We start from the raw sequence: 26,908 nt of genomic DNA, 5'->3' as shown, positions 1-26,908 counted from the left end.
AATGTATTATCATTATTAGCTATATGGTGCAAGGAAGCCTGAGGCTTATGCTGCACCAGCCAAAAAAAATTCGAGAGAGAGAGGTAGAAGGGAATCGCCAAGAAAGAGAAGAATGAGCTCAGGACCCTGGGTGTGCCAAGCCCATACTCACCAGATGTGAGCTCCTGGGATTATTATTGCCAACAGAAGTTAAATCTTTATCAACATTCCTGAGGAAAAGGGGAAGTGGTAAAATGTTGCTTTCACATAGCAACTATTTTTAATGTTGCACATGGTATTCATAAAAATAAGTCCTTTAGGTGCTATGGATGGTATGTTATTCTGGTTATTAATGACAATATGTGTGGTTGAGGATGGGGAAATTGTCTTTTGTACCATATTCATCCTGTATGTTCTTGCTTTCTGGGTTCGGTAAGTTAAGTGATGCTCTGCAGGGTCATACTGGGGTTGATATAGCCATCCTCTCGTGTGATTGTTCTTGTTCTCAGATGTCACAATTATTCATAAGTTGTTTTGAGCCAACCTAGCAAAGGTTAATTATGAAGAAAAATCAGACAAATTTTATATTCATTTAAATAAATCTTCTGCCTGCACAAAAATAGCTATTTATTAATTTCATGTTACATGATTTATTCATGTGCATGTTACTTTCTTTTTTTTTTTTTTAATAGTATGTCCATGAATCTTTCCTTTAATCCTAATGCCTAGCTTATGGAGATTATACTTAAATCAGGAACAGATTTCTCCCAGCTTGTTTTAAGTTTAGGCTGCTTAACCCACTGAAAAACAAACATTATAATATACAATGGTGAAAACAGTTAGAAACACAGAAAGAGTAAATGGTTGCAACAATCACAAAGTGACTGGAATGACTGGTGGAAGGCCATGAATGATGTACTGTTCAATGTTCTCATCCTAGCTCTTTGAATGGTGTCAGTGTCATGAAAATAGCAGCCTTTCAGTGGTGCCTTGAGCTTCAGGAACAAAAAAGTCACATGGAGCTAAGTGTGGTGAATACGGTGGGTGTGAAAGTACAGACTTTTTTGCTAGCCAAAACTCCCAAACAGTAAGTTTTGTGGCTTGCTGCATTGTCATGCAAAAGGAGGCAACTGCCATCTTCTCCATACCAAGGCCGCACAAGACATTCTCTGCAATAAATGTTTCAAAATGTCCAGATAGTAGGCAGCACTAATACTTTGTCCATTGGGCATGAACTCTTTGTGCACAAATTCCCTTGCTATTGTAGAAAGTGATGAGCATGGTTTTGATTTTTGACCTTTCTTGAACTTTTGGCTTTGGAAGAGTTTGCTGTCTTCACTCCACACTTTGTTTCTTCTTTGCAGGTTCATACTGAAAACACCCAATCTCGTCACCCATAATGATTGAATTCAGGTAGTTTGGTTTGTTTTCAGCAGCCTCAATGAGTTCTCTGCAGTGTTCAATTCATGCCTATCATTGACCAACTGTTAACAAATGTGAAACAAACCATGCAAGCCTTCATTTTCTTCAAATCCTGGGTTATTATTTGTTGAGTGGTTTCCTTATTAACACACAGATCTGAAATCATTTGGAGCATTGCACATCATTAATTTGTAATGTTTTTGCTGGGCCCAAATGTTCATGGATTCTCTTCCATGGGCAAAATGTTTATGCCACTCAAACACACATGCACAAGACAGACAATTCTCTCCATACACTTGCTTCATCATTTTAAACATTTCCGTGGCACTTTTGTGCAATTGAACACAAAACCTGATGTTTGTTCCTTATTCCATTCTCCTTCCACAAAGACACTGGAGAGATGTGCAGTTCAGCTCGCACTACATTCTGAAATGGCAGAAATTTCTGGTAACCTTGACTGTGAAGTTTGAGGAACAATTGCTCTTTCGTTTTATGGTTACTTCAAGTAGTGGAAGTACTAGCACTTGTCTGATAACATCAATCTTATTTTCCAATTGCCATACTATATATTTTTGTAGTGAAAACTGGCAGATAACTGTGATATAGAAATATTTATAGAAATAAAGTGAATCATGTTCTGGGTTAACAGATATTTCCAAATGATGCAAGAACAGAAGATGATATGACATTGAAGATGATTTTAATACAAGTAGACAATTTTATTGTAAATCAAATATTTGAATTTTCTTTTTCAATCAGACTAAAACTTTCAGTCAGTTTTAGACTGCACTTGTAAATCAAGTGCAGCTATCTTCTTTCAATATAGAGGATTTAAAAAATAGTATCCCCTTCCCCACCAAGTCAAGATGCAGCCATTTTTTTTTTTTTTTTTTTTTTTTTTTTTTGCAAATTTGGTTTGAATCTAAATAAATGGGCTGCGAACAAGTAACACATATCAAATGTTGACCATCTTGTTTCAAAGCAGTGGATAAAATCAGGCCACTTGACCACCTATAAACCATTGAGGTTTATAGCCTCAATCAGGCTATAAACAGAAGCAGGTAATTTCACACAGTAATGACTGATTTTGAATGGCAGTCATTTTATTTCAAGGTAGATCAAAAAAATAAGTATCCCTTGACAGGGTAGTACTGATTTTTTTTTTTTTTTTTTTTTTTTTATTGATTTTTTTTTTAATCTGCAACAGAACAAATTTTAACTTTGGGACACAAGCTCGCACATGACAATATCAAAGCCAGTCAGTCTTTGGAAAGTACGTTGGAAGTGGGGGGGGGGGTTGAACTGTATCGATTATATTTTGCAATATTAATGCAGTGATAATACGTGTGTATATATAATTAATTCTATAATTTGATAGTATGAACCAGAGCTATAATACTTAATACGTTCTATGTTGATATCAATATTTGTAAAAGAATAAGAGAAGTTTACCTCAATGATACGTAGAACACTTCCGTATGATACTCTCCAGAAATTAAAACGAAAACAATTAAAAAATAAAAAAAAAAAAACGAAAATAAACCTTACATTACAGTAAGAAATAATTAACAATTAAAAATCAATTTAACACAAAAAAAAAAAAAAAAAAATGCAAACAGATTTTCCTTCCAAGGAAGGAAAATTGTTTTGCATTAATAACATTGAACAAATATTAATTCATATAATATAAATATGATAGTAAATATCTTGGTAAACCTTACCAAGATATTACTTGGTAAGGTTTACTTATGAGATAGTATTAATAGTGGTAAATGATGCAAGAAAGTAAGCCTTAAACAGCATCAGCAAAAAAAAATCCTTTGCCTCTGTCCCCCCCAAATAGTTTGTATAGTTCTTCCTTGAATTTTTTAAAACTATTCATTTCCACAACAACAGATGGAAGCTTGTTCCAGCAATCAGCCACCCATGTGTAGGTAAACTTCCACACATCAATTCTGTAACCATCCTTCCTCAGTTTGTATATATGCCCCCTCATGGGTATAGTCTGAGCAAAGAGGAAGAATCCCATTAGCATTGAGCTTGCTCAATCCATTCAAAGCCTTAAACACCTCAATAAGGTCACCTCACAGGTGCTTGGCCTGCAATTTACAAAATTGAAGTCTTTCTTGTAAGAGCAACCCTTTGTTCCTCTCGCCAATCTCTTTGTCCTTCTCTGTTCCCGTTCCAACAGCTCTACATCCTTCCTGAAATGAGGCCTGACAATTGCATTATACAATAGAATAATCATCTCCCTATCCCTGCTAGCAATCCCTAATAACATTGTAATACATTCAACATTACATAATTGATTATCTAAAATTATTATAATGATAAACAAAATGCTTTAAAGTCGATTTACCATATAAATCTGAATAATACTAACTAACTCTACATTGTAATGATGACAATCAATACAAAATAGTAACATGTTATTTGGAAATGCATATGTACTAAAAATAACTGGCCTCCATATCTAGTTACATCTACACTTTGATAGGAGAGCAGTTAAATTGGAATTAGTGTATAAATAATGTAATTACTTTTAGTACATATGTTTTCATATAATGTTTCCATCTCGTATAGATCATCATATTATAGAAAAAGCTGGTAATACTGTGATTTATATATGATAAAATGGCTTTAGAATGGTGACTCTATTTAATAAATACTTTATAAAGTATTTTGTTTTTCATTCTGATATTATAATTAATATATATTATCCTGTATTGATTAATTATTTTTATATAAATTTTTAACATGTTATCTGAAAAAATACTTTATTTTCAGGAGATTTACGAAAAGAGTATATGTTACACTTCCACACAAAGAAACACGAATAGCATTATTAGAAAAACTGCTTTCTAAACAGGATAACAGCTTGTCTCTAAGTGACATAAAAGAATTAGCAAAGTAAGTAATATTTTGATTGTCATTTTTCACAGAAAAAAAAATTATTTCTGTTTTTCTTGTATTTACATTCCATATGTAACCCTGTCATGTGGTTGGCTGAATACTGATCCATAATAAACTAAGCTATATTTAAAAATAAAATTATATATACATGCTTTGGGTTAATTTTTAAGAAGTTAAATGTTTTGAATACTTCACAGATTTTTAGCTTGATTTTTCTTTAAGAAAATTCAAGACTTCTGATAATAAGCTTCTCTGGAGGTGCCACAGCAGTGATACTTTGTCACCCATTTGAAAAAGGCTTCAAGTAATCATAGACAGGTGGAATTTTCTATTAAATTCCTTTTTACAGTTGGGCCTGTAGTTAGTTGAGCCTCAGATTGTGTAGGTTTTTCTCCACACATTTAGCTGTATTTCTTCATAAATATGCAAACCTTTTGGATACACATACTGATGCATAATTGTCTTAGTTACCTTGCCTTTTGCCTTACACATTTTAACTAGAAGTAAATTTAAACAGATTCCTCCCTCCTCTCACCATTTTGTAGTTTCAAGAGAAAGTGAATCTGAACTCATTACTGCATTGGAACTTGTGGCCAGGGGAAAGTTTTTAAAAAAAAATTGATTTTTCAGAAATTTTTTTTTTTATATCAATTTTCTTTTTTCATAATAGTGTTCGTAACTCACACTGTAGTAACCTACATAATATTATGTTGATTTCCAAATTGGAAATATGTACATAATGGGGTCAAATGTTTGATGGTATTTTCTTACCACTTCTTCAGTGACAGCTGTCTTTGCAATATTGCTATTTTTGTGACTGAAATGATCTTTTGTGATGGTATTATTGCAAAAAAAAAAAAATGCCACAAAATGTTTGACCCCACCATGTATATATTTCCAATTCAGAAATAAATATAATAAACCAATGTAGATTTTGAGTGCTTTATATCTTAAAAAAAAAACAACACTTTCCCGTCATTCTCCAGGTTGACAGTTGCATTGGATTTATCCCATTTCCCTCTACTCATATATGAGGCATATTATCCTGTATGGAAGCATATCATTCAACATCTATAATCCTCTGCTGCTTGCAAATAAACCTGTGAACAGACATAATTTTGCCCAATACCAACAACACAATTAGCCAAAAACAATCAACGTGTATACACATGCTTCAAAATCTTTTTTTTTTTTTTTTTTTTACTTCAGTGGTATGCATCAGTTGAAACTGCTTAAATCTATCTTTCCTTAGCATTTCTTTATAAATGGTCAACTTCCAACAACTATTCATCTACTTTCACAGGAAGGCATGTAGCTCCTTTCAGCACACAAATTATTGTAAGGACAGCCTATTACCACCAAGTGCTCAATCTCCTCTTGTAATGCTCTTGCTATTCCAGTTTTTAGGCTTACCATAACAGGTGCATTATTAACTCTAAATGCCAGACAGTTTTTTTGAAAGAATCCACTTGCTCTCAGATTGTTCAAAATGTGTCCAATATTGTACCCCGTACAGTCACTTTTCCAATTCTGGCACTGAGAGCAAGCTGTTTTTGATTTGATTTGTATTATTATTACAAAAGATCATCACAGTGGGAGATAGCTTAGCATTACTTTGATTACTGCCATTTGTAACAATTGAAAATGGCCCATATTTCTTTCAGAGCCATCACTAGCACTTTTTTTTCCCTATTCATGTAATTTCAATAACAATGACTGTTTTTGTTCTTCAACCATATTTTTTTGCTGTTTGGAACTTATTTCTATACTTGTATGATCACAGCTCAGTTGTTTATTTGCACCTTTTTTCATAAAACAAAGATGCAAATAAACATTTGGCACACATGACAATATGGTTGAAGAACAAAAACAGGCATTATTAGTGAAATTGCATGAATAGGGGAAAAAGTGCTAGTTATGGGCCATTTTCAATTGTTACAAATGGCAGTAATCAAAGTAATTCTGATCTATCTCCCATTGTGATGATCTCTTGCATCATGAAATGAGACTTCTATTTTTGCATTTTTCTTATCCACTGCACGCTGTTGTAAAATAATTATTGTAAAAAAAAAAAAAAAAAAAAAAAAAGTAAACTGCAGCCATGATCAATCCACTAGAGGATGGAAGCCTCCTCAACAATCAATTCATGTTGAGGAAAATGGACCATAATCTGTCACGCTGGCCCACTGCGGGTTGGCAAATTTGACCGTATTAGCAGTCAAGGGCTTGAACTCCAGTCTACTCAAAGAGCATGTACCACTGCACTTCCACTCCTGACCACTCGGCTGTGGAAGCCTCTTGTAATTATTGTACAGCAGGCCCCCGTTATAACGCGGTTCGCTTTACGCTGATTCGCTATAACGCTGTTCTTATATTATAACCCGTATCTGACTATAACGCTGTCACAGATCACTATAACGCTCTTTTACAGATTACATTTTTGACATATTTAACGAAATCGTTTCATTTGATGGAGTCGATAGCTTGAAAATGAATAGCAAAACAGCATTAAAACGTTTCCCACGCCGACTTGAGCAATTTTCCCACGCTCAGTGAAATTTTCTCTCACGCTAATTTAAGTACAGTCACTTGTTACGTAGTTCCGAGATCAACATTTTAAAAAATGATCAAATATATTGCTTGTAATATTTGCGTTATATGCATTTATCCGAAGTCTAGTTAGTCATCACTCAGTACAGTATTAGACATCGTGCGTAACGGACAGTTTACTTGAACATTGTATCATAATTAATTCAACCAACGCAGTTATATTTTCGAAGAGCTAATAATGACCGACAGGAATGAAAATGCAACAACGTCTGGGCGCAGTACGAAGACTATAAATGTAAGAAAAAGACTGAATTTGAAAATTAAATTAGACGTTTTGAAGCGAATCGATTCCGGTCAACGACAAGAGGATGTGTGCCATAATTTAGGACTCGCAAATTTAACTGTAAGAACAATTATGAAAAAATAAAGAATTAATTTTAGCAGCGGGAAAGATAGCTGTTCCACTGCAAGCAACTAGGACTAGACCGGCTATTAGGATTGAAATGGAAAGACTAATTTTTTTGAAGATAATATTCCAATGCAGAATTCAGTTAAGTTAAATATTAAAAAAAGAGAGAGAGAGAGAGAGAAAGAGATTAGCCAATATGATGATCTGAAGAAAACTCGCCTAAAAAAAAAAATGTGGAACCATTTAAAACTGGTAGAATAGATTTAAAATCCCGGGAGAAGCCGCTAGTGCAGATTAAGGAGCCGAAACTTTCAAAAAAGAACTTGTTAAAATTATTGAAGAGGGGTATTATGTGTTATACTTCTCAACAAGTTTTTAACATAGATGAAGCAGGACTTTTGTGGAAACGAATGCCTAAAAGAAGTTTCATATTGAAAGAACAAAAAACATGCCAAGTTTCAAAGCGGCGAAGGATCGGTTGACTTTATTGTTGGGTGGTAACGCTGCGGGCCATTTAAAATTAATACCCCTTTTAGTTTATTTGGAAGAGGGCCAAAGTTCAACTCAAAATCCACACATTTTTAATGATTAAATTCATCCATTAAATTAAATCAATTAAATTCATTATTTTAATTGGAATTTTGTTTACTTTTGAGACGCAAGTAGTTACCACATAATTATACGTATGTAATGCAGAATATTTTATATGTGCAAATATTTGAATATTAAATATTTTGACCGACATTTGTGCATCTTTTCATTACCGTTTATTATTGATTAGGAAATATCCTATGGCACCGACCGCAGCTCACAAATACATATGTTACCTTATGGGAAAGCGGCGCTCGCTTAGCGCGGATTCACTTAGCGCTCTGTTTTTCCGGAACGAATGATCAGCGTTAAGCGGGGGTCACCTGTATATTATTATTATTAGCCATATGGTGCAAGGAAGCCTGAGGCTTATGCTGCACTAGCCAAAAAAAAAAAAAAAATTCTGAAATTACCCTGAGAGAGGTAGAAAGGAATTGCCAAGAAAGAGAAGAATGATGATATCCAGCTCAGGACACTGGGTGTGCCAAGCCCATACTCACCTCACCAGATGTGAGCCTCGGGTTGTATAGATATAACTGAAAAATTACATCTTCAGGTTTTCCAATATATGGAGTCTCTCTCTCTCTCTCTCTCTCTCAGCACTGATAATTGTGATAATTGGTACCAAAACTGTTCCATGTTTTGTGAAACCATGCTGATTGAGGTATAATTATAATGGGTTTTAATTGAATGCATACCAGAGAAAGTGTAATAAACAAATTATAAATCTATAAACAATTTGTGCTTGATAGCCAATTAAAAGGATTTGAAATAAAAAATATTGCAAAAATGTTATTAATGAAAAGGTAACATCATGAGAGATGAGAAAAAAAAACAACTTTATTTAAGCATATCAATGGTGAAGTCGTCTCTTCTTTTTCTCAGCGTACAAGTCTTGGTAGCATCGAAACCCATCTTATAAAATTTTCCGTATCTTGATACTACTTTCCACATTCGGATCTCCATTCATAATCGGCTCACAGGTCATGTCAACCCCCTGAAAACCTTTCTCCAGGTTAAATTCTTTTGGTGCCACTTCAGTGTTATCCACTTCAGAATTGTTTTTCTCTTCTTCTTATGCAGTTTGCTCGTCAATTTCAAGGAGAGTTGCATAATCTAAGTCATTTGCATATGGGTCAGTGCAGTCATGTACATTGGCAATGTCCAAAGTTTTGAATCCTAAGTCTATTCCGATCTTCACAATGTCTTCAGCAATTGTCTGAACTTACGATTCAAAATCAGTGAAATCATTTGCCAAATGGGGAAAAACATGCTGCCAAACAGAATGCATGTTGTTGGAAGTGATTTCTAACCAATATGCAGATAGATTTTCGATTGTATTTAAAGGGGTAAAAAATAAATTGTGAAATAAAGTTTGAAAAGCTATCACGTTGCCTCATCAGGATGGAATTAAGAATGCTGAACATTGTTGCACGTTGCCACTGACTGCCTGAGAGGAGCTATTGGCGCTTGTGAGACAATAGAATGTGCACTGCAGCATTTATGTACCGTGTATGCTTACCTAGGCTACGACAAAGCAGCATATATGAAGAGTATGCGTCTAGGGCTCTAGGCTATTGAATAAGTTTTAATATGTACAGTAAATATTTGACTTAAACTTAATTGAAAACAGGGTCACAGTAAAACCCGTACTGTTTGAAGCCGTGCTCAGTGAGGCATTGCTGTGTATGTATATATATATATATATATATATATATATATACAGGGTGTTTCAGTTAAACGTTTCAGAACTTCTAAGAGGGGTAGGGTACATCCTGACAACTCGAAATCATATAGCAATGTGTGGTCGGAAATGCTTTCCTGAAGCGGTGTTGTACACAGAAGCACCATAAAGAAAAGAGACCGTAAGTGAGAAATCGTTTTAATAATACATGAAAAGAAGCAAAAGGTACATGGATTAAAGTAAGTGTTCTAAGTTTCTTCCACGGGCTACAATGCACGCCTCACATCTCCGACGCATGGACATCCGAACATTCTGGAATACTCCAGGCGAATTTCTTGAACAAGAACGCCAAGTTAGTAGGATGGATGATTACACGACGCAGAGTTAGCCGATATGCATTTGGCGTACGGGGCTGCAAATTGTAGTGGGCCAGCCGCACAGCGTTTGTACGCGGAACGATATCCGACGAGGCGTATTCCCAGTCATAATTTCTTTGCAAGACTGCACCAGAGGTTAGCTGAGAGAGGTTCATTTGAAAGAGCTGACAGGGACAGGGTAAGAACAGCACGGACTCCAGCCGTCGAACAGAATGTGCTGCAGCATGTATACAGGGGAATCCAAGAACGAGTACACGAAGTCTAGCAAACGCAGTCGGGGTTTCCCATTGCAGCGTCTGGAGGATTCTCCGAGAACAAGACATGCATCCGTTTCACGTGCAGCGTGTCCAGACACAGCAACCAGAGGATTATGCACCTCGTATTGCTTTCGCACAGTGGTACCTTGGAAAATGTGCTACAAATCCCCTTTTTCCTGCTGAAGTGTTGTTTTCCGATGAGGCATCCTTCACAAGGGAAGGAATTTTCAACACGCATAACGACCATATCTGGGCGGTCGTGAACCCGCATGCAATACGACGTCGTGCAGCACAGATTCGATTTTCGGTCAATGTATGGGCTGGTATTATGGGAGATCACCTCATCGGACCTTACCTGTTACCGTGTCGTCTAACCGGACCTATCTACTTGATCTTTCTGCAGCAAGTATTGCCACAACTTTTGAGAGATGAACAGATTTCTGCATCGACGCAACAGACAATGTGGTTCCAACACGATGGAGCCCCTGCCCATTATAGCGGAGATGTTCGTAACTACCTGGATGTCACATTTGGTCAACAGTGGATCGGACGTGGTGGTCCCGTGCGTTGGCCTGCTCGGTCACCCGACCTATCATGTCTTGATTTTTATTTCTGGGGTCATATGAAATCGCTAGTTTATGACACCCCTGTTGACAATGCTGAGGAGCTGGTTGCAAGAATCGCAGTAGCTGCCGAAGAAATTCGAAATTCGCCTGGAGTATTCCAGAATGTTCGGATGTCCATGCGTCGGAGATGTGAGGCGATCATTGTAGCCCGTGGAAGAAACTTCGAACACTTACTTTAATCCATGTACCTTTTGCTTCTTTTCATGTATTATTAAAACGATTTCTCACTTACGGTCTCTTTTCTTTATGGTGCTTCTGTGTACAACACCGCTTCAGGAAAGCATTTCCGACCCCACATTGCTATATGATTTCAAGTTGTCAGGATGTACCCTACCCCTCTTAGAAGTTCTGAAACGTTTAACTGAAACACCCTGTATATATATATATATATATATATATATATGTATATATATATTAACTTCTGAAATTTTACATCATATTTCTTTGGCATCTCACCGAAAGACATTAATTAGCTCTGCACTGCACAAGTACTATGAAGTTACTCTACATAACAGAGAACAAAAGTATTATTGTGTATTTCTTTTGCAATATGGGCTACCTCAACACAACAGGCAATTCATTGATGTAACTAAGCAGAAATTGCATGAAATTTTAAAATAATCCAATTTTAGTGTAGTTTTATTACTTTTTTTGTGAAAAGAAAAGCAAAAAAAAAGACCTTTTGCAAGAAGACTGAGAAACTCTTTATCACCAGCTATATTATGACTAATGGAGAAAGGTCAAATTGAGTAAAAAAGATATTCTCCATCCTAAATCCAGAGAGTTGGTAGCTATGTTTATATAAATTGGGGAAATCTACAGTGAGGATTGAGGGAAGCATCAGAAAATGGTTGAAGTGAGAGACAGGACTACACCTTATTACCACCACTTTTTATAATTTTCACGAACCACTTAACAAAAGAATGTAAGTTATGACAAAGTTTATTGTAGGAAATATAAAATTTGGATCCAAGTTGCTCTTTTAGTGGTATGGTGCACAGGTAAATTGAAATGAGAACAGTGAAAAGCTTAAGCACTTTGATCTGTATAAAGTAATTGGATCACTATTGTACTGCTTGTTAGATAGTAGCTTGAAAGATCTTCAAGAATCTCTAAATAAATAAGGCTAAGGTTGTAAACAGTTCGTCATGAAAATTAGTTATCCAAAAACAAAAGCTACAAAATATGGAACAGAACTAAAATTTAGTGTGGACAAAACCAAAAATTTTAAACAAATTTAGTAATTGTGTATATTCAAGAGTAGTCCTTTAATGAAAATGAATAGATATTCAAAGCAAAAATGAATTAATGCCATTTCTTTTTTTTTTTTTCTTTGAATATCTGTTGAGGCAGACAAAGAGAAAGATGTATCTGTGTCGTCATGCAAACCTTACAGGGGAGGAGGGTTTATGAAGTAATAGTATTCACCATATAGTGCAAGGAAGCCACAGGCTTTTGGTGCACTGGCAAAAAAAAAAAAAAAAAGTACATAAGAAAACAAAATTATATGCTTCTTTCCTCACACAGGTAAGTATCCAGTTGACCTTTGAATTTTTTCCAACTGTCAGCCTCAACTACCTGTGAATGCAACTTGTTCCAGCTATCAACGACTCACTGGCTAAAGAAAACTTCATACAGTCTTATCTAATCTAATCTAAACCCCAGTAATCACTTTCAGAGCCTTATAAACCTCAATCAGGTCACCTCTGAGGTGCCTGGTTGTCAAGCTCTGTAGCCCACATAATCAGAATCTTTCCTCATACGGTCATGCTTCTGCCGATCTCACCATTCAAGGTGCCCATCTTTGGATCCTTTCAAGAAGCTAAGTCTTTTTTCAAACAGTCTCCATACTTGAACACAGTATTCAAAATGTGGTCTTGCAATTGCCTTATACAGTGCGATTATGACCTCCCTATCTCTACAGGATCGTGTTTGATAACTCATTGACAAGGCGTCTCCGTAGCCAGGTGGGAAGAAGCAGCAGTGCGCAGCACACGCTTCTTGATTAGACCGGGGTTTGAGCCCGTCACCACCAAATACAGAGGATGCGGAAAGGTCAAGGAATGACCACCGCATATCCCGGAGCAATATGGCCTTAGTTGCCAATGCTCCTAAAAAAAAAAAAAAAAAAACACTCATTGACAGAACACCATTGGCTTTCCTGGCTGCCTGTTTACACTGTTCAGAAAACTTCAAATCTGCTTATAACTCCCAGATCCCTGTCCTCCTCCACTTTTTTAATTCAACTCAGCCAAGTGCATAATTTATTTGTGGGTTGGTATGCACCAAATGTAAGACCTTACATTTATGAGCATTAAAACATAGCTGCCACTTTTCTGACCACCTTTTAAGCCTGTTCAAGTCATCCTGAAGGAGTGCTGCTTGGTACTGATCATTAATTACTCTGCAAATTTTGACATCACACCTTCTATCCTTTTGTCAATGTCATTTATGAAAATCAGAAACAACAGGGGTCTGGGAACCAACTCAAATATCCATTAATAACAACCCTCTGCCTTCTGCAATGCAGCAATCCATCTTAGAACCTTACCAGTAATACCAAACTGTTCAAGTTTATACAGCAACCTCTCATGAGGGACAGAGTCAAATGCTTTGCAAAAATCCAAATAAACTATGTTGAAATTATTTCCTAAATCCAGCTCATGAGTAACTGTGTAAAAATAGCCTACTAAGTTAGTTAAGTATGGTTTACCATTGTTGTGTGTCCTTCAGAATGCCGTATCTATCTAAATGTTCCTGGATTGCACTCTTAATCACTGCCTCTATGATTTTTCCTACCACTAAAGTAAGACTAACCGGTCTGTAGTTACCAACTGAACTCTTAGAACTACTTTTATGTATTGGTGATACATTGGCATGTCTCCAATCCAAATGTATTTCCCGAGTTCAAAGATGCCTTCGTAATTAACCTCAGTGGTTCAATACACTCCTTTATGCTCAAATGTTTTTCTAATAAACAATCACCTGTAATTATGACATCACTAATTTCATATGGTTCAGCCTCACTTGCACAGCCTCTTCCAAACATGGTCTTTCGTTAGTAAAGACAGATGCAAAGTACCTGTTTAATTCATCAGCTTGGTCATCTAAGACTTTCCTACACTCAGTGCACAAAGATCCAATCTAATTAGCTTTTTTTTTCCTTGTATTCACATACATAAATATGTATGTGAATAAAATTTATTTACTTTTATAGTAAATGAATTTGAAGTGTTGGTCAAGACATCAAAGGTGGATATTGTTGGGATATCACAGACATGGTGTCACACAGATATTAGGAATGCAGAATTGGAATCTGGGGAGTACAATGTGTACAGAAAGGATAGACAGGATAGGAAGGGAGGAAGTGTTATGCTGTTAATTAAGAAAAACATAAAATCAAAAGAAATGCATCCAGTTGATATAGATGAACAGTGCACTGTTGAGTCAGTTTGGTGTGACATAAGCACTGCGAAAGTAAAAATAAGAGTAGGAGTGTGTTATAGGCCTAATGAGTACAATGAACAATTGTACAGAGAAATAGTGGGCTAGTAAATCAGAATGTCTTATAATGGGGGATTTTAACTTCCCAGATATTGACTGGAACTTGTGGGTTGGTCACTTTGCACACTAGTAAGACTTTTGTGGATTTATTGTATGTTGTTTTCTGAAGCAGCATGTTCAAGAGGCAACCAGAGAGGGTAATACTCTTGATCTGGTTATCAGCAGTGATCATTCGTGTATTAAGAATTTGCAGATAAAGGAACCACTAGGTGACAGTGATCACAGTGTACTGATGTGGGATTTACTTAAAGATATAATTACCATCAGGGGTAAAGGAAATGGTTTTTGCTTCCATAAAGGCAAGTACAGTGGTCTCAGACAGTTTTTAAATTCTGTACAGTGGGATCAACTGATGATGTTACCAACAGCAAATTCTCAGTGGGAAGCATTCAAGGAATTAATCGTAGAAGTTACTAAAAGTTTCATATCTGTTAAGAAATATTGTTCAAAGTTTAGGCCTAAATGGTTGTCAAATGAACTAATCAGACTTGTGACAGAGAAGAAAAATGCATGGGTTGCATATAAATTATCAGGCGACACAGAAGCCTATGGCAGATATAAGCTAGTTTGTAATCAAGTCACAAAGGAGGTTAGGCAGGAGAAGGCAGATTAGGAGAAATCTTTGGCAAAGGATGCTAAGAAAAACAGCAAGAATTTCTTTACTTTTATAAACTCTAAAAGGAAGGGGGATGAATCTAATTGGTCCACTTGATATCGATAGTTCGACTGTTGATGATCCTGCTCAGATAGCAAAACAAACTGAATGAGTATTTTGCATCTACATTCACACATGAGGAGTTAAGGTTTGAAAATGCCAGAAGGTTATCAAATTGTAGCAGGGTGCTTAATGATTTTGTAATAACTGAGAGCAAAGTGGAGGTGAAATTATTGAAATTAAACATAAGAAAGGCACCTGGGGTGGATGGGATCTATCCAGTTATATTAAAGGTGGCGGCAAAGGAAGTAAGCAAACACTTAGCCATAATTATGAGAGCGTCCTTGGACTCAGGGGAGGTCCACACTGACTGGAGATGTGCAAATATATCCCCAATTCACAAAGCGGGATCGAAGGGTGACACAAGTAATTAAAGACCAGTTAGTTTAACTTCTGTTCCGGGTAAATACTGGAGTCACTGGTTAAAGATGCATTGCAGGATCATCTAGACAAGACTGCAGCAATAATTCAGACACAGCTTGAGTTTGTTAAGGGAAAGTCTTGTCTGACAAATTTGATTGGATATTATTATGTGGTTACAAAGGAACTGGTTGCAAAAAATAATTTTGATATCATATACTTGGATTTCGGGTAAAATAATACGGTAGTCTTCCATTGTGCATGGAAGACTACTGTACAAATTGGAGCAGAATGGTATTAAGGGTAAGTTGCTACAATGGATAAAAGGATGGTTAAGTGGGAGAAGGCAGAGGGTGGTAATCAATGGATGCTGCTCTTTGTGGACTAATGTTATTAGTGGAGTCCCACAGGGTTCGGTGTTGGGTCCACTGTTCTTTTGTATATATTTACCAATGATATTGATGAAGGTATATCAGGCTTAGTGCCGGTGTGCAGATGATACAAAGGTTAGCGGGGTTGTTAATGACAGTAATGGCAATGTGCTACTGCAACAGGATCTAGAAAATTTGGGCAGATGGGCTGAGAAGTGGCAACTGAAGTTTAACATTGACAAATGCAAAGTACTGCATATGGGTAGAAGTAACCTCAGAGAAATGTACCAACTGTGTGATACTACACTTAAGTTGGTAGAAAATGAAAAGGACTTGGGAGTAATTGTGCAGTCAGATATGAAGTTTTCTGAGCAATGCAGGCAGGCTGCCAGGGCAGGTCATGGGGTTTTGTCAATGATATAAAGGAATTTTGCTAGCAGGGAAAATGAGGTTATTGTCCCTCTGTATAAGGCAATGGTCAGGCCACACCTTGAGTACTGCGTACAGTCTGGAGGCCTCATTTTAGGAAGGATGTAGATTTGCTTGAGTGTGTACAGAGAAGGGCAACAAGATTGGTGAGGGGAATGAAAGGATCCTCTTACCAAGAGAGGCTTACATTCTGCAAATTGCAGCGGCTGGAGACTAGGCACCTGCGAGATGATCTGATTGAGGTGTAGAAGGCCTTGAATGGGTTGAGCACACTGAATGCTGATGAGATTCTTCCACTTGTTCAGATTACGAGCCTAAGGGGACATAAATTCAAATTGACGAAAGGCAGATGTAGAATAGATGTGTGGAAATTAGCCTTTAGCCAGCGGGTGGTTAATTGCTGGAACAAACTTCTGTCTGTTGTTGTGGAAGTTGATAGGTTAAATAAATTTAAGGAGGAACTGGACAAATATTTTAGAGGGAATTGTTTTGTAAAAAAAAATTTTTTTTTTTTTTTTTTTTTGGCCGATGCGCCATAACTCATACACTTGCTTTCTTGCATCCCATGCCACCACCACTACTACATGAAAAATTCCTTGTCCCCATTCACTACTACATGAAAAATTCCTTGTCCCCATTCTTTGTTCTCTTAACCAATGCTTTCTCATACGCAGCCTTGGCCTCCCTGACCTTACTTGTGATACTATTAAACTTTGATATTAGCCAAAAGGCCAAGAAGCGATGTAGTACTATTACAGATCAACTTGCACCTATTGTAGGCTTCAGTACTTTTCATCATATAGATGCCCCAGGCTAGCTTTTTCTGCTGTACTTGATCAGTCAGCTCTGCAATCATCCATTTTAGCAACCTCCTCCTGCAATATTTTCTTAAAGGTATGTATGCATTCATGGCTTCTGTGATTTTTGCTTTAAAAGTATTCCATAATTCAAATGTATTTGCCATCCCTTGGCAATCTGCCCAGTTAAACTGTCAAAGTTCCCTCTTGTGAAGTTAAATCCCATGCCTTTACCTTTTGACGATTGCATGATCACTTCCTGACAATGGTTCCTGTACTTAAAGCCCTGTGATGTCATCTGATTCATTAGTAATGATAACGTCAAGAATATTCTTGCCCTGATACTTTCTCTAACATGCTGGCACAAATATAGTTTATTTTAAAAAAATTTTCACCATCCTGAGTTTCCCTCCCACTTATTCCAATTAATCTGGAGCAGCTTAAAGTTATCCATAATAAGATATTAACCTTGCCCATTTCATCTGCATTTAAAGACTCATCATATTCTTTGCAATCTTCTGGTCTGTAGATTACTCCCATTCTCATTGTTCATCTGCTTCTGACTAACTCACACCACACAGATTCTATGCTGGCAGACAATTTCAGACTCAGCAAAAGCTCTTTTCATGTTCAGGCAGCTTTTGATAAGAGCCATGACCCCTCCACCTCTTCCATATATCCTAAATACATTATGCATACCGTAATGGAACTCGTCGTCATCAATTTCCGGGTGGCACCATGTTTCTGAGAGCCCTATTATATCAGTATTAGTTGTCCTAACCAGGAGTTAAAATTCAACCATTTTATTGACAACACTTCTGACATTACTGTAGACACAGTTGAGACTAAGTAATCTTCTATAGTTTACTACCCTGACATACCCTAGGTTTGTATTCCAAGCTATATCTTCCCTCTCATTTGAAACATTGCTACCCTCAGAATATCATTTCAACGTCTACTATTGTGGCAACAAACAAGAATTCATGAGGTGAGTACAAGCATTAGTTTGATGCGTATCATCAGATAAACATAGATAATAATTACCCTTCCTCCCTCTCCCTAGAAGTTTCCCTAAACCCTTAGGGTATTCTCAATGATACTGGCAAAAATCCTTGCACCGCTTGTTCAAATGAGTATCATCTCTACAAAATAGATTCCTACTACCTACAAATGCAAGCCATGCTGATAAAAAAAAAAAATTTTTTTCCCTCAAGTCTTGAGTTAATCCACAAGGCTTTCAGCATATAGTACCTCCTATCATGTCTGGGCAGAATTGCAGACACACGTTCTGGCCTAACTCATGGCATAGTCCAATGTTTCTCCAACAGATGGTCAGATGTTACCCGTTTCCCTGACAAATAGTCGCCCAATAAAATAGAACACCTTCGACCAGAGCATTCTGCACCTGACTATTCTTTTCTTGAACCCAAATTGAGGGTGCATCACTTGACAGGTCAAGAGATACTTTTGTTACATTTGTTTCTAGGGCAATCACTCATTTCTTAAGTGACTGAAATTCTTGTAATGCACAAAGTTGGAATTTCAAATCAGTACACTCCTTACATCAATTGCAAAGAAAAGGATTGCCAAATGAGCTAGGTCTATCTACTAGACCAGCCTTATCACCAGAATAGGCAATACAAATGACAGTCTCTACTCACACCAGAAATGCTCGTAGGCATTTCCGTTTGAGTGCTGATGTCCTTGGACTTTGTATTGTAAATGGATCTTGTAGCAACCGTATTGAACCATTTGAACTGTTAACAAGACTTAGCTCACTAAAGAATATATCACTATATATTCTAGATAAGATATCTTCTTTATCTTTGCCTTCTTCCCACGTTTATATGGGGTAGATAAGATATCACTATCTTAAATCACTAAAGAATTTAAGCTACTCAATGAAAGTTAAAGTTCCCGCCAAAATATTGATAGCAAAGGCTATCTGTATATTAAGCTGTAGCATTTCTAAATACAAAAATATACTAACCAAAGTGACTATGGGAATTCAAACTATATATTAACTACAGTTTAGTATATTAAAAAAATAAATAAATAAAATAAAAAAACTCAATTATTTTAAAAACTAACCTACAATTAATAGCTTTGGAAATATGCAGCCACATGCCTTGATGATAAGGAGCAAATTTAAATACTGGAATCACCACATTACTTGTTTGTTAAGTAATAAGCAGTGTTGAAATTCAAGTGTCTTAGACCTCTTGCAATTGTAATGGATACAAAAGGTGGATCTCTCTCTGTCTGTCAGTCAAGTTTTATGTGAATGGTAAAAGAACAGAAATCAGCGGATGAAACAATTCCAATATGGCAGAGAACCTTTAAAAAATGACCAACATTCAGGTCAACTCTCAGTTTCAAGCAGTGATGAAATGGTTCCAATGTGTAAAAAAAAAAAAAAATAATAATAATAAATAAATAAATAATTATACTGTATTTCTTCGATTCTAAGACTAATTTTTTCCCCTATAAACATCTCTAAAAACGGAGTGAGTCTTAGAATTGATGGTGTCTTACAATTGCAGGGTTTTTTCGAATTTTCTCACGCTTTGCACAGCACCACATGTTTTGTTTTTACGTGGAAACCCCGCCACCAAGTTATCGCATTCTCCAATTCCACTGGAGAATAAAGTGTCATGGGCGATTTCGCGTGCTTTCAAAGTGTGAAGTCACCGTTATTTTATTATAGTGGAGCTCATTCAGCGAAAACTAGGATGTTTTGTTTGTATCTTCGAAAGTACGTAAGAAGTGGAGTTACTGTATTTCACTCATTTTGATCCTTTATTGCACATTAAAATGTCAAAAATTGCACCATGAAGCCGCATTAAAACGAAAAGTTGTGTTTGCAAAAGAACATGGAAATAGAGCTGTGGGTCGACATTTTGACATTAGTGAAGTAAATGTTCATCGTTGGAGAAATGATCGCAATTCCATATTTTCGTGCAAAGCAACAACTAAGTGCTTTATAGGGCCTGAGAAAGGAAGATTTCCCCAAGTCGATGAAGCTGTGATACGTTTTGTAACAGAGACACGTGCAAAAGGATTACCCATCACTCAACAAGCCATGCAATTGAAAGCCAGAGAAATTGCTAAGTCTCTCGGAACAGAGAAAATCATTTTTAAAGGCAGTCGATAATCCACTACAGACTCGTGCGTTGTAGTGGATTATCTTCAAGGTGCCAAACATCTATTTGTCAAAAAATTCCTGCAGACTTTCAACAGAAGCTTATTAACTTTCAGCGACAGGTGATGAAATTAAGGAAAAAAAGAAACTGAGTTTAGTCAAATTGGAAATGATGATGGAACCCCAGTCTTCGATATGCCTCAAAATTACACAGTCAAAGCTAAAGAAACCAAGATTATAAGTGTGGGCTACGAAAAACAGCGTATCATTGTGATGCTATGCATCACCGCTGATGGTCAAAAGTTGCCACAATATTTAATTTTAAATAGAAAAACCATACCGAAAATGAAATTTTCCCCAAAGTTGTTATTGTGCATGCACAAAAAAAAAATGGATGGATGTCGGCAGAGCTTATGGAAGACTGGCTAAATGTTGTGTGGAATAGACGTCCTGGAAGTCTTCGTAACCTACCTAGCATGCTAGTTCTTGATGCAGTATAACTATGACAAATTTTTGAATTTGTCAAAAATAAAATCGTGCAAAAAACGTGGTGACTTGGTTGTGATTCCTGGTGGCATGACTAGCCAACTGCAGCCACTTGACGTTTCAGTCAACAAACCATTTAAGGATTACTTGAGAAAGGAATATGAATCCTGGCTGTTGACTGATAACCTTCCGGAAAAATTAAGAAAGTGCCGGCATCAAAATTGGCAGAATGGGTATCAACAGCTTGGAAGCTGATCCCAGAAAGAATAGTAAAGCACTCATTTAAAAAATTTGCATCACCAATGCTGTCTGATGATATATTATGGAATAATATATCATCAGAAGAATAATTCAGGGTCAGAATCTGACCCTGAATGTGAAGTACACTCTAATATTGATTCAGATGCAGATATCAACGGTTCAGAAGGAAGTGATGAATAACATACCTACTGATAAATACTGGTACTATTGTTGTCAGTAACTTGAATTCTATTATAACAAAAATATTTGTTAGATTTATTTTAGTGTTATTTTTATTTTATTTTTCCCTTAGAATCAAAACTTTTTTTTCTGAAATTAAAGTGCATCTTACAATCGATGGCGTCTTAGAATCGAAGAAATACGGTAATAAAAAAATAATTGATTGGTGATTAACTATCTGAGAAATTTCTGATAGAATCTTCTCTGGATCGTGTCAGATGAAGTTGACCAAAAACCTTTGCATGTGGTAAGTGCTGGCAATTGTACCAAGATTTTTGAACGATGATCAAAAGTTTCACAGTTGAGAACTGTGTGAGGAGTTGAAAAAAAAAAAAAAAAAGGTGAAAATGGATACTAATTTCATCCAGTTACATTATTGATGATGAAACATAGGAGTATAACTATGAATCAAAATTCTATTTGTTTCAATGGAAGTTGCCAAACTTCACCTAATCTTGTCCCATGTGATTCCCCCCCCACCTCTCTCTTTTCTGAAATGCACAATGAAACTTAAAGGACAAAGATTTGGGAGACATTCCAACTAGACAACAGCAGAACTTAACTGGCACACAATTGAAGACTTCTAGCAGTGGTTCCAGACATGACAAACACTGGCATCTCATAAAATAAATTTTAGAAAAATACCAATAATAGTTACAATCCTATTTATAAGATTGAAGTAAATTAATCTTTGTCAGTTACTTTTATTATGTGTGACATCTGGAGGATGGCTGCTTGATCAAATTTGCATTGATTGCACCTCTTATCCTCCCTTTTCATTCTAGTTATTTACTACTTTATACTGAATGCCTTAATCCCATGTTTTGACTAAGACTATAGTTTAAAAAAGAATTCTGCAATTTCACTTTTTCAAGTAAGGCTTCCTAATAAAATCTTATCAAATGAAGAACTGCTGAGACTTTAATGAAAGAAACAGTTAATTGATGGATATTCTAGTATAGTAACTTAACAGCAGAATATGAAACATTAGGACTTATTATAAGCACATTCATTTTGTTTTACTTTAAGAATTCTAAATAATATAACTTCTCCCAATTATATATCGAATATATTAGGTTAGAAACATCTGTTTTAAGCTTTGCAATATTATTATTATTATTTCATATTCTCTATTGCAAACTGTTTTTTATTTTTTGCCCAATATCTTAATGAAATTCTTAGGAAATAAATGACAAGAGGGGATCCAGTTACATAGCAATCTAAACAAGAGGTAGACAAATTATTCTAAAAAGTAATAATAATTATTTACACTGATATATAATCACTTGCAATTAGATGGAATTTAATTCTGCTGCAGTATTTATTTTTTTTTTTTTTACTTGAACTGCTATAATAATAGCCTAATGGATTCTTTAAATTGTAGGTATAAATTACACTATTTTAGAGTTATTATTCTTATAATATTAATTATTCTATCTTATTTTTTATCATAATTTATTAATGTAAATGTATTCTTCCTTTATGAAATATAGGTTGACTGATGGATATTCTGGAAGTGACTTAACAGCACTGGCAAAAGATGCTGCATTAGGACCTATTAGAGGTATTATTCATTTTGTTTTGTCATTAAATATTATGACAAAACAAATATATGCTAGAATATATTAGAAAATAAAAATATATATTATGCTAGAATATGTTACATTGCATAGCTATTTTATGTTATTATGAAATTTGGGCTCTTAGGTTTGTTTTTGTACTTTCTCCAACCACACAGTTCTTGCAATAGGTTTTATTTTAGATTATCAGAGGAGAATATTTGTGAACCATTCGTTATTGTTTTCATTCGATTCTTGAAATATATCCAAGTATAAAAGTAAATAAATACTATTGTACCAGGTGCAAAGATTACAAATTGTCTCTCAGTACCTATTCTGCAGGCTTTTGAATTTCCCCAAATCATCATCTTCTACTCAGAGGCAATTTCTTCCAACGAGTCTCAATAAATAAGTAAATGTTTATGTAAATATACCATATAATATGAGAAACTACAAACATCTCGGCAATTAATGCCAGTGGATTAATATAATTTAAAAAATGTTTTGTGAATGTATACTCTGGCATGACTGCTAGGTCATAGGAATTTACAGTTAATTATTTCAACAATAAATACAATCAACTATATTTAGCAGTCAAGCAGGCTTGAACTGTGGTAAGATGCATGTGCTACTGCATTATCACTTTTGATCACTCAGCTATGTCAGGATGAAAAAAAGTTGTTTATACTCTGGCACAACCACTAAGTTAAAAAAGAGTTTACAATTAATCATTTTGGCAATGAATACAATAACTATATTTAGCAGTCATGTGGGTTTGAACCAAGGTCCACTTAAATGCATATGCTTCTGCACTTTTGCACTTGACCAGCTACTTTGGGGCATAAGCCACTAACTAAAAGAAACCTTTCAATAATACAGTCTATAAGTCTTCTCCCTCCGCTTGAATTTATGCCTTCTGATTGTATTCTCACTTAATACATGAAAATTTTGCCTTCATTCATTTTGTTACTCCTTCTCACAGCCCTATAAACTTCAATCAGAGTCCCCCTTCCCACAAGGTTCATCCTTAGCAGAAGGATCTTGCTGTTCATTGAAGCTGCGTTCCTGAAGAAGTCAATTTCGCAAATGGCAAGATGTTAAATACTTTAGGTAAAAAGTGAATTATGTTCTCAGGCTGCCAAGATATATATATTTTGTATGAAATATATTTCGCTAGTGTATTAACATATTTTATACGTTGAGTAGTCATTCTGATGCAGACAAAGCAATATTTGTGATGTGCTTATGCCAAGAGAAATTAGAAGTCAGGGTTATACCTAATAGATATGTGGTCTTGTTTAGAAATCTGAGTACCATCAAAGATGAGCATAGGGCCAGTGACTCTTTTTTTTGCAAGAAATGAGATTGGGCTGAGTTTAGAAAGATTGATGTTAACATTTTCTTTGTTCCATTTAAGGAACCAGTGGTGGATATTCAAAAAGTTGAAACTGTTTATGCATAGTGAGGTTTCTCAAACTGGAAAGCAGAATGTATTAAAAACTGCAAGGGGAATGAATAAAAATTATGGATAGTGATTTATTGTCACTGGAAGAAAGTCATTATTATATGAGGAAAAGTCTGAGAAAACTGAATGTTGGGAATACCAAAATCAGGGGGAAAAGTTTGAAGAGAGCCATCAACCATTGCCACAGTGAGAAAACTGGATACCCAATTGCAAAAAAATGTCAGAAATCCATAAGAAAGGAGCTAAATTTATACCTAATTGCCAAACACAATCAAACAACTTGAGAACGTAAAGGCCAACTGCTTCAGTTTCATCAAATTTTTCCACTGAATTTGTCCAAATATGAGTAACATAAATCAATGTATAACAGTGAGTTGACACCAAATGAATCCATATTGGCAATCATTGATCAGATGGAAGGTATGAGAAAGTTTAAGGGTTGGTGGTAGATAGATTTCTCCATTACTGTGGAAAAATTAGAGGTAAGTGCAATGAGCCAATAATTGGGCAGGAGGGATTTTTCACACCTTTTAGGAACTTGCTAGATATCAGTAAATTTCCAAGAAGAAAAAACACTAGTGCAGTAAAAAAGTGTAAAAAGGCAGCAGAACAGGAGAAAGCTCAGGAGCACAGTTTGGAGTATAAAAAAGCCACAAGCACCTGGAGCAGGATAAAGCTGACATCAGTGACAAAAGTCACAGCTGATAGCTTTGGCAAGAGACCTAAATGCTCAACTACCATTTGGACAAGAAGCAAATTTTCTACTCTTACCCTGTTCAGAATAGTTTATATTGATTAAGAAATGTTTTACAATTTCTGTGAGCTTTTTAGTGTAGGTTGAAAATGAAGACAGAGATTTGGATACAGGCCAAATGCAGTGTGCTACATTCTTACCTTGAACAGCTTTAGCACATGTATATGCACACAATGGGAACAGAAGATTTAAAACAAAAATTCGACTAAGGAAAAAATTAGAAATTGCATGGTTAATTTTATTTCGATTCCTGTAATGTCAATGACATCATAAGGCCATAAAAGAGAGAGAGAGAGAGAGAGAAAAAGACCATCACTAAGTTGTGACCTGAAGTGCCTAGAGGACCATGAACATTCACCATATACATTTGAAGAAATGTTGGTAAGGAAAAGATCAAGGATTTTGGGTCAGGATTGTATGTTATTGTGGTAGGTAAATAAAGAAGCCTGTGTGTAGTCATTAGTAATTGCAAAAGCTGTGGTTCTCAAACAGCTGAATTAAACCAGCTGGAGTTGAATTCAAATCACCAAGGAAAATTACCACACAGTTAGGAAAGTTAGACTAGAAAAAAAAGTTAGTTTCAAAGGGAGGAATTCAGAGTTCCAAGTGTTTAGTGGAGTTGGGAGAATGATAGGTAACAGATGAATTTGACAGGAATAGAAAGAGATTTTAAGCCAGAAGAGATACAAATTAAGAAATCTCTTACAAGGAATATCAGAGTAGATATATGCACAAGTATCACCTTTGAAGCAAAAGGAATCATAGGATGAATAATATGGACAACTGAGATAAGTAGTGGTTGAATTAATAATTGGGATTCTGTTGGAAAAATTAAAATGCCGTTCTTATTTAAAGCTTTCCTTATTGTTCTCTGATATAAATTACATATCATTAAAACTTCTAATCCATTTCATGATCTTTAATATTTTGTTAAAAAAAAATTTTATATCAGTTTTTTAAGCCTTGAAAACATGAAGGTTTTTAATAAATCTGAAGTTTTATAAATTATTTTTTCTTTTTCATAGAACTGAGACCTGAAGAAGTCAGGTGTGTAGATCCTAAAGAGGTATGAATTAATGTGTTCTTGTTCTCTTCTTGAATTTGAGACTATTTTATTTTATTAGAGTGTGAAAAGCGTGATTGCTGAAATGAAAGCATGACCATGTTAATCAATATAAATGGAATCGGAGAGAGAGAATGAGAATGCACTCAGTGAAAGCACTGAATGCCCAAGAGTAATCAATACAGAAATAAACATACCATAAAAAATAAATCTTTGTTGGTAATGGCAAGAGGTTATTTTTTAAAATTGTTTTAAATCTTCATTTCACTATATTTAAATATTAATGAATTAATTATACAGCGGAACCTCTATTATCTGAGCCTCTAACAAAGCCTAACCTAAACTGCTCAAAAAAAAAAAAAAAAAAAAAGTAATGTTTAAAAGACTAACAAGATAAACTGTTAAAATAGCATATTAGCTGTTTCATTCAGAACTTTTTTTTTTAGTATTAGAAGCAGCAAATGATGCAAGGAAGCAAGCTTTACAGCATTAGCCAAAAAAAAAAAAAAAAAATTCAATCATCAGTCCATCCCCCTCTAATAATTTATCTAATCCTTAAAATGTATTCAAACCACCAACTTCCACAATGCCAGATGTAAGTCCTGTTCCAATAATCACACTCTTCTCTTTCAATTTTCACACATCTATGCTGCAATCATCCTTTTTCAATTTAAAAGTAGGCCTGCTATGTGTGTCATTTGAGAAAAAGTAAGGATACCATTAGCATTTAGTTTACTTAGTTCATTTAAAGTCCTTAAATAATTCATTCAGGTCTTCTCACAGGTGCCTAGTTTCCAGATGCTGCATTACGAGGCGTCTCCGTAGCCAGGTGGGAAGGAGCAGCAGTGCGTAGCACACGCTTCTTGATTAGACCGGGGTTCGAGCCCGTCACCACCAAATACGGAGCATGCGGAA

At 35.6% G+C, this 26,908-nt stretch overlaps 1 protein-coding gene across 1 annotated transcript in view; it reads left to right on the top strand.

The window, feature by feature from the left end:
- spas (spastin) overlaps window positions 1-26,908 on the top strand; it is a 280,837-nt gene that overhangs the window by 241,437 nt on the left and 12,492 nt on the right. The window contains exons 13-15 of the mRNA XM_090386532.1: window positions 4,189-4,311; window positions 22,646-22,716; window positions 25,956-25,996. Coding sequence (XP_090242658.1) covers window positions 4,189-4,311; window positions 22,646-22,716; window positions 25,956-25,996 — 235 coding nt within the window. The remainder of the gene's footprint in view (window positions 1-4,188; window positions 4,312-22,645; window positions 22,717-25,955; window positions 25,997-26,908) is intronic.

The sequence above is a fragment of the Mastigoproctus giganteus genome, chromosome 12 (assembly GCF_048544385.1).
Source record: "Mastigoproctus giganteus isolate SK-2022 chromosome 12, ASM4854438v1, whole genome shotgun sequence".
NCBI classification, from domain to species: domain Eukaryota; kingdom Metazoa; phylum Arthropoda; class Arachnida; order Uropygi; family Thelyphonidae; genus Mastigoproctus; species Mastigoproctus giganteus.
This window is presented reverse-complemented; position numbering and strand designations above follow the sequence as displayed.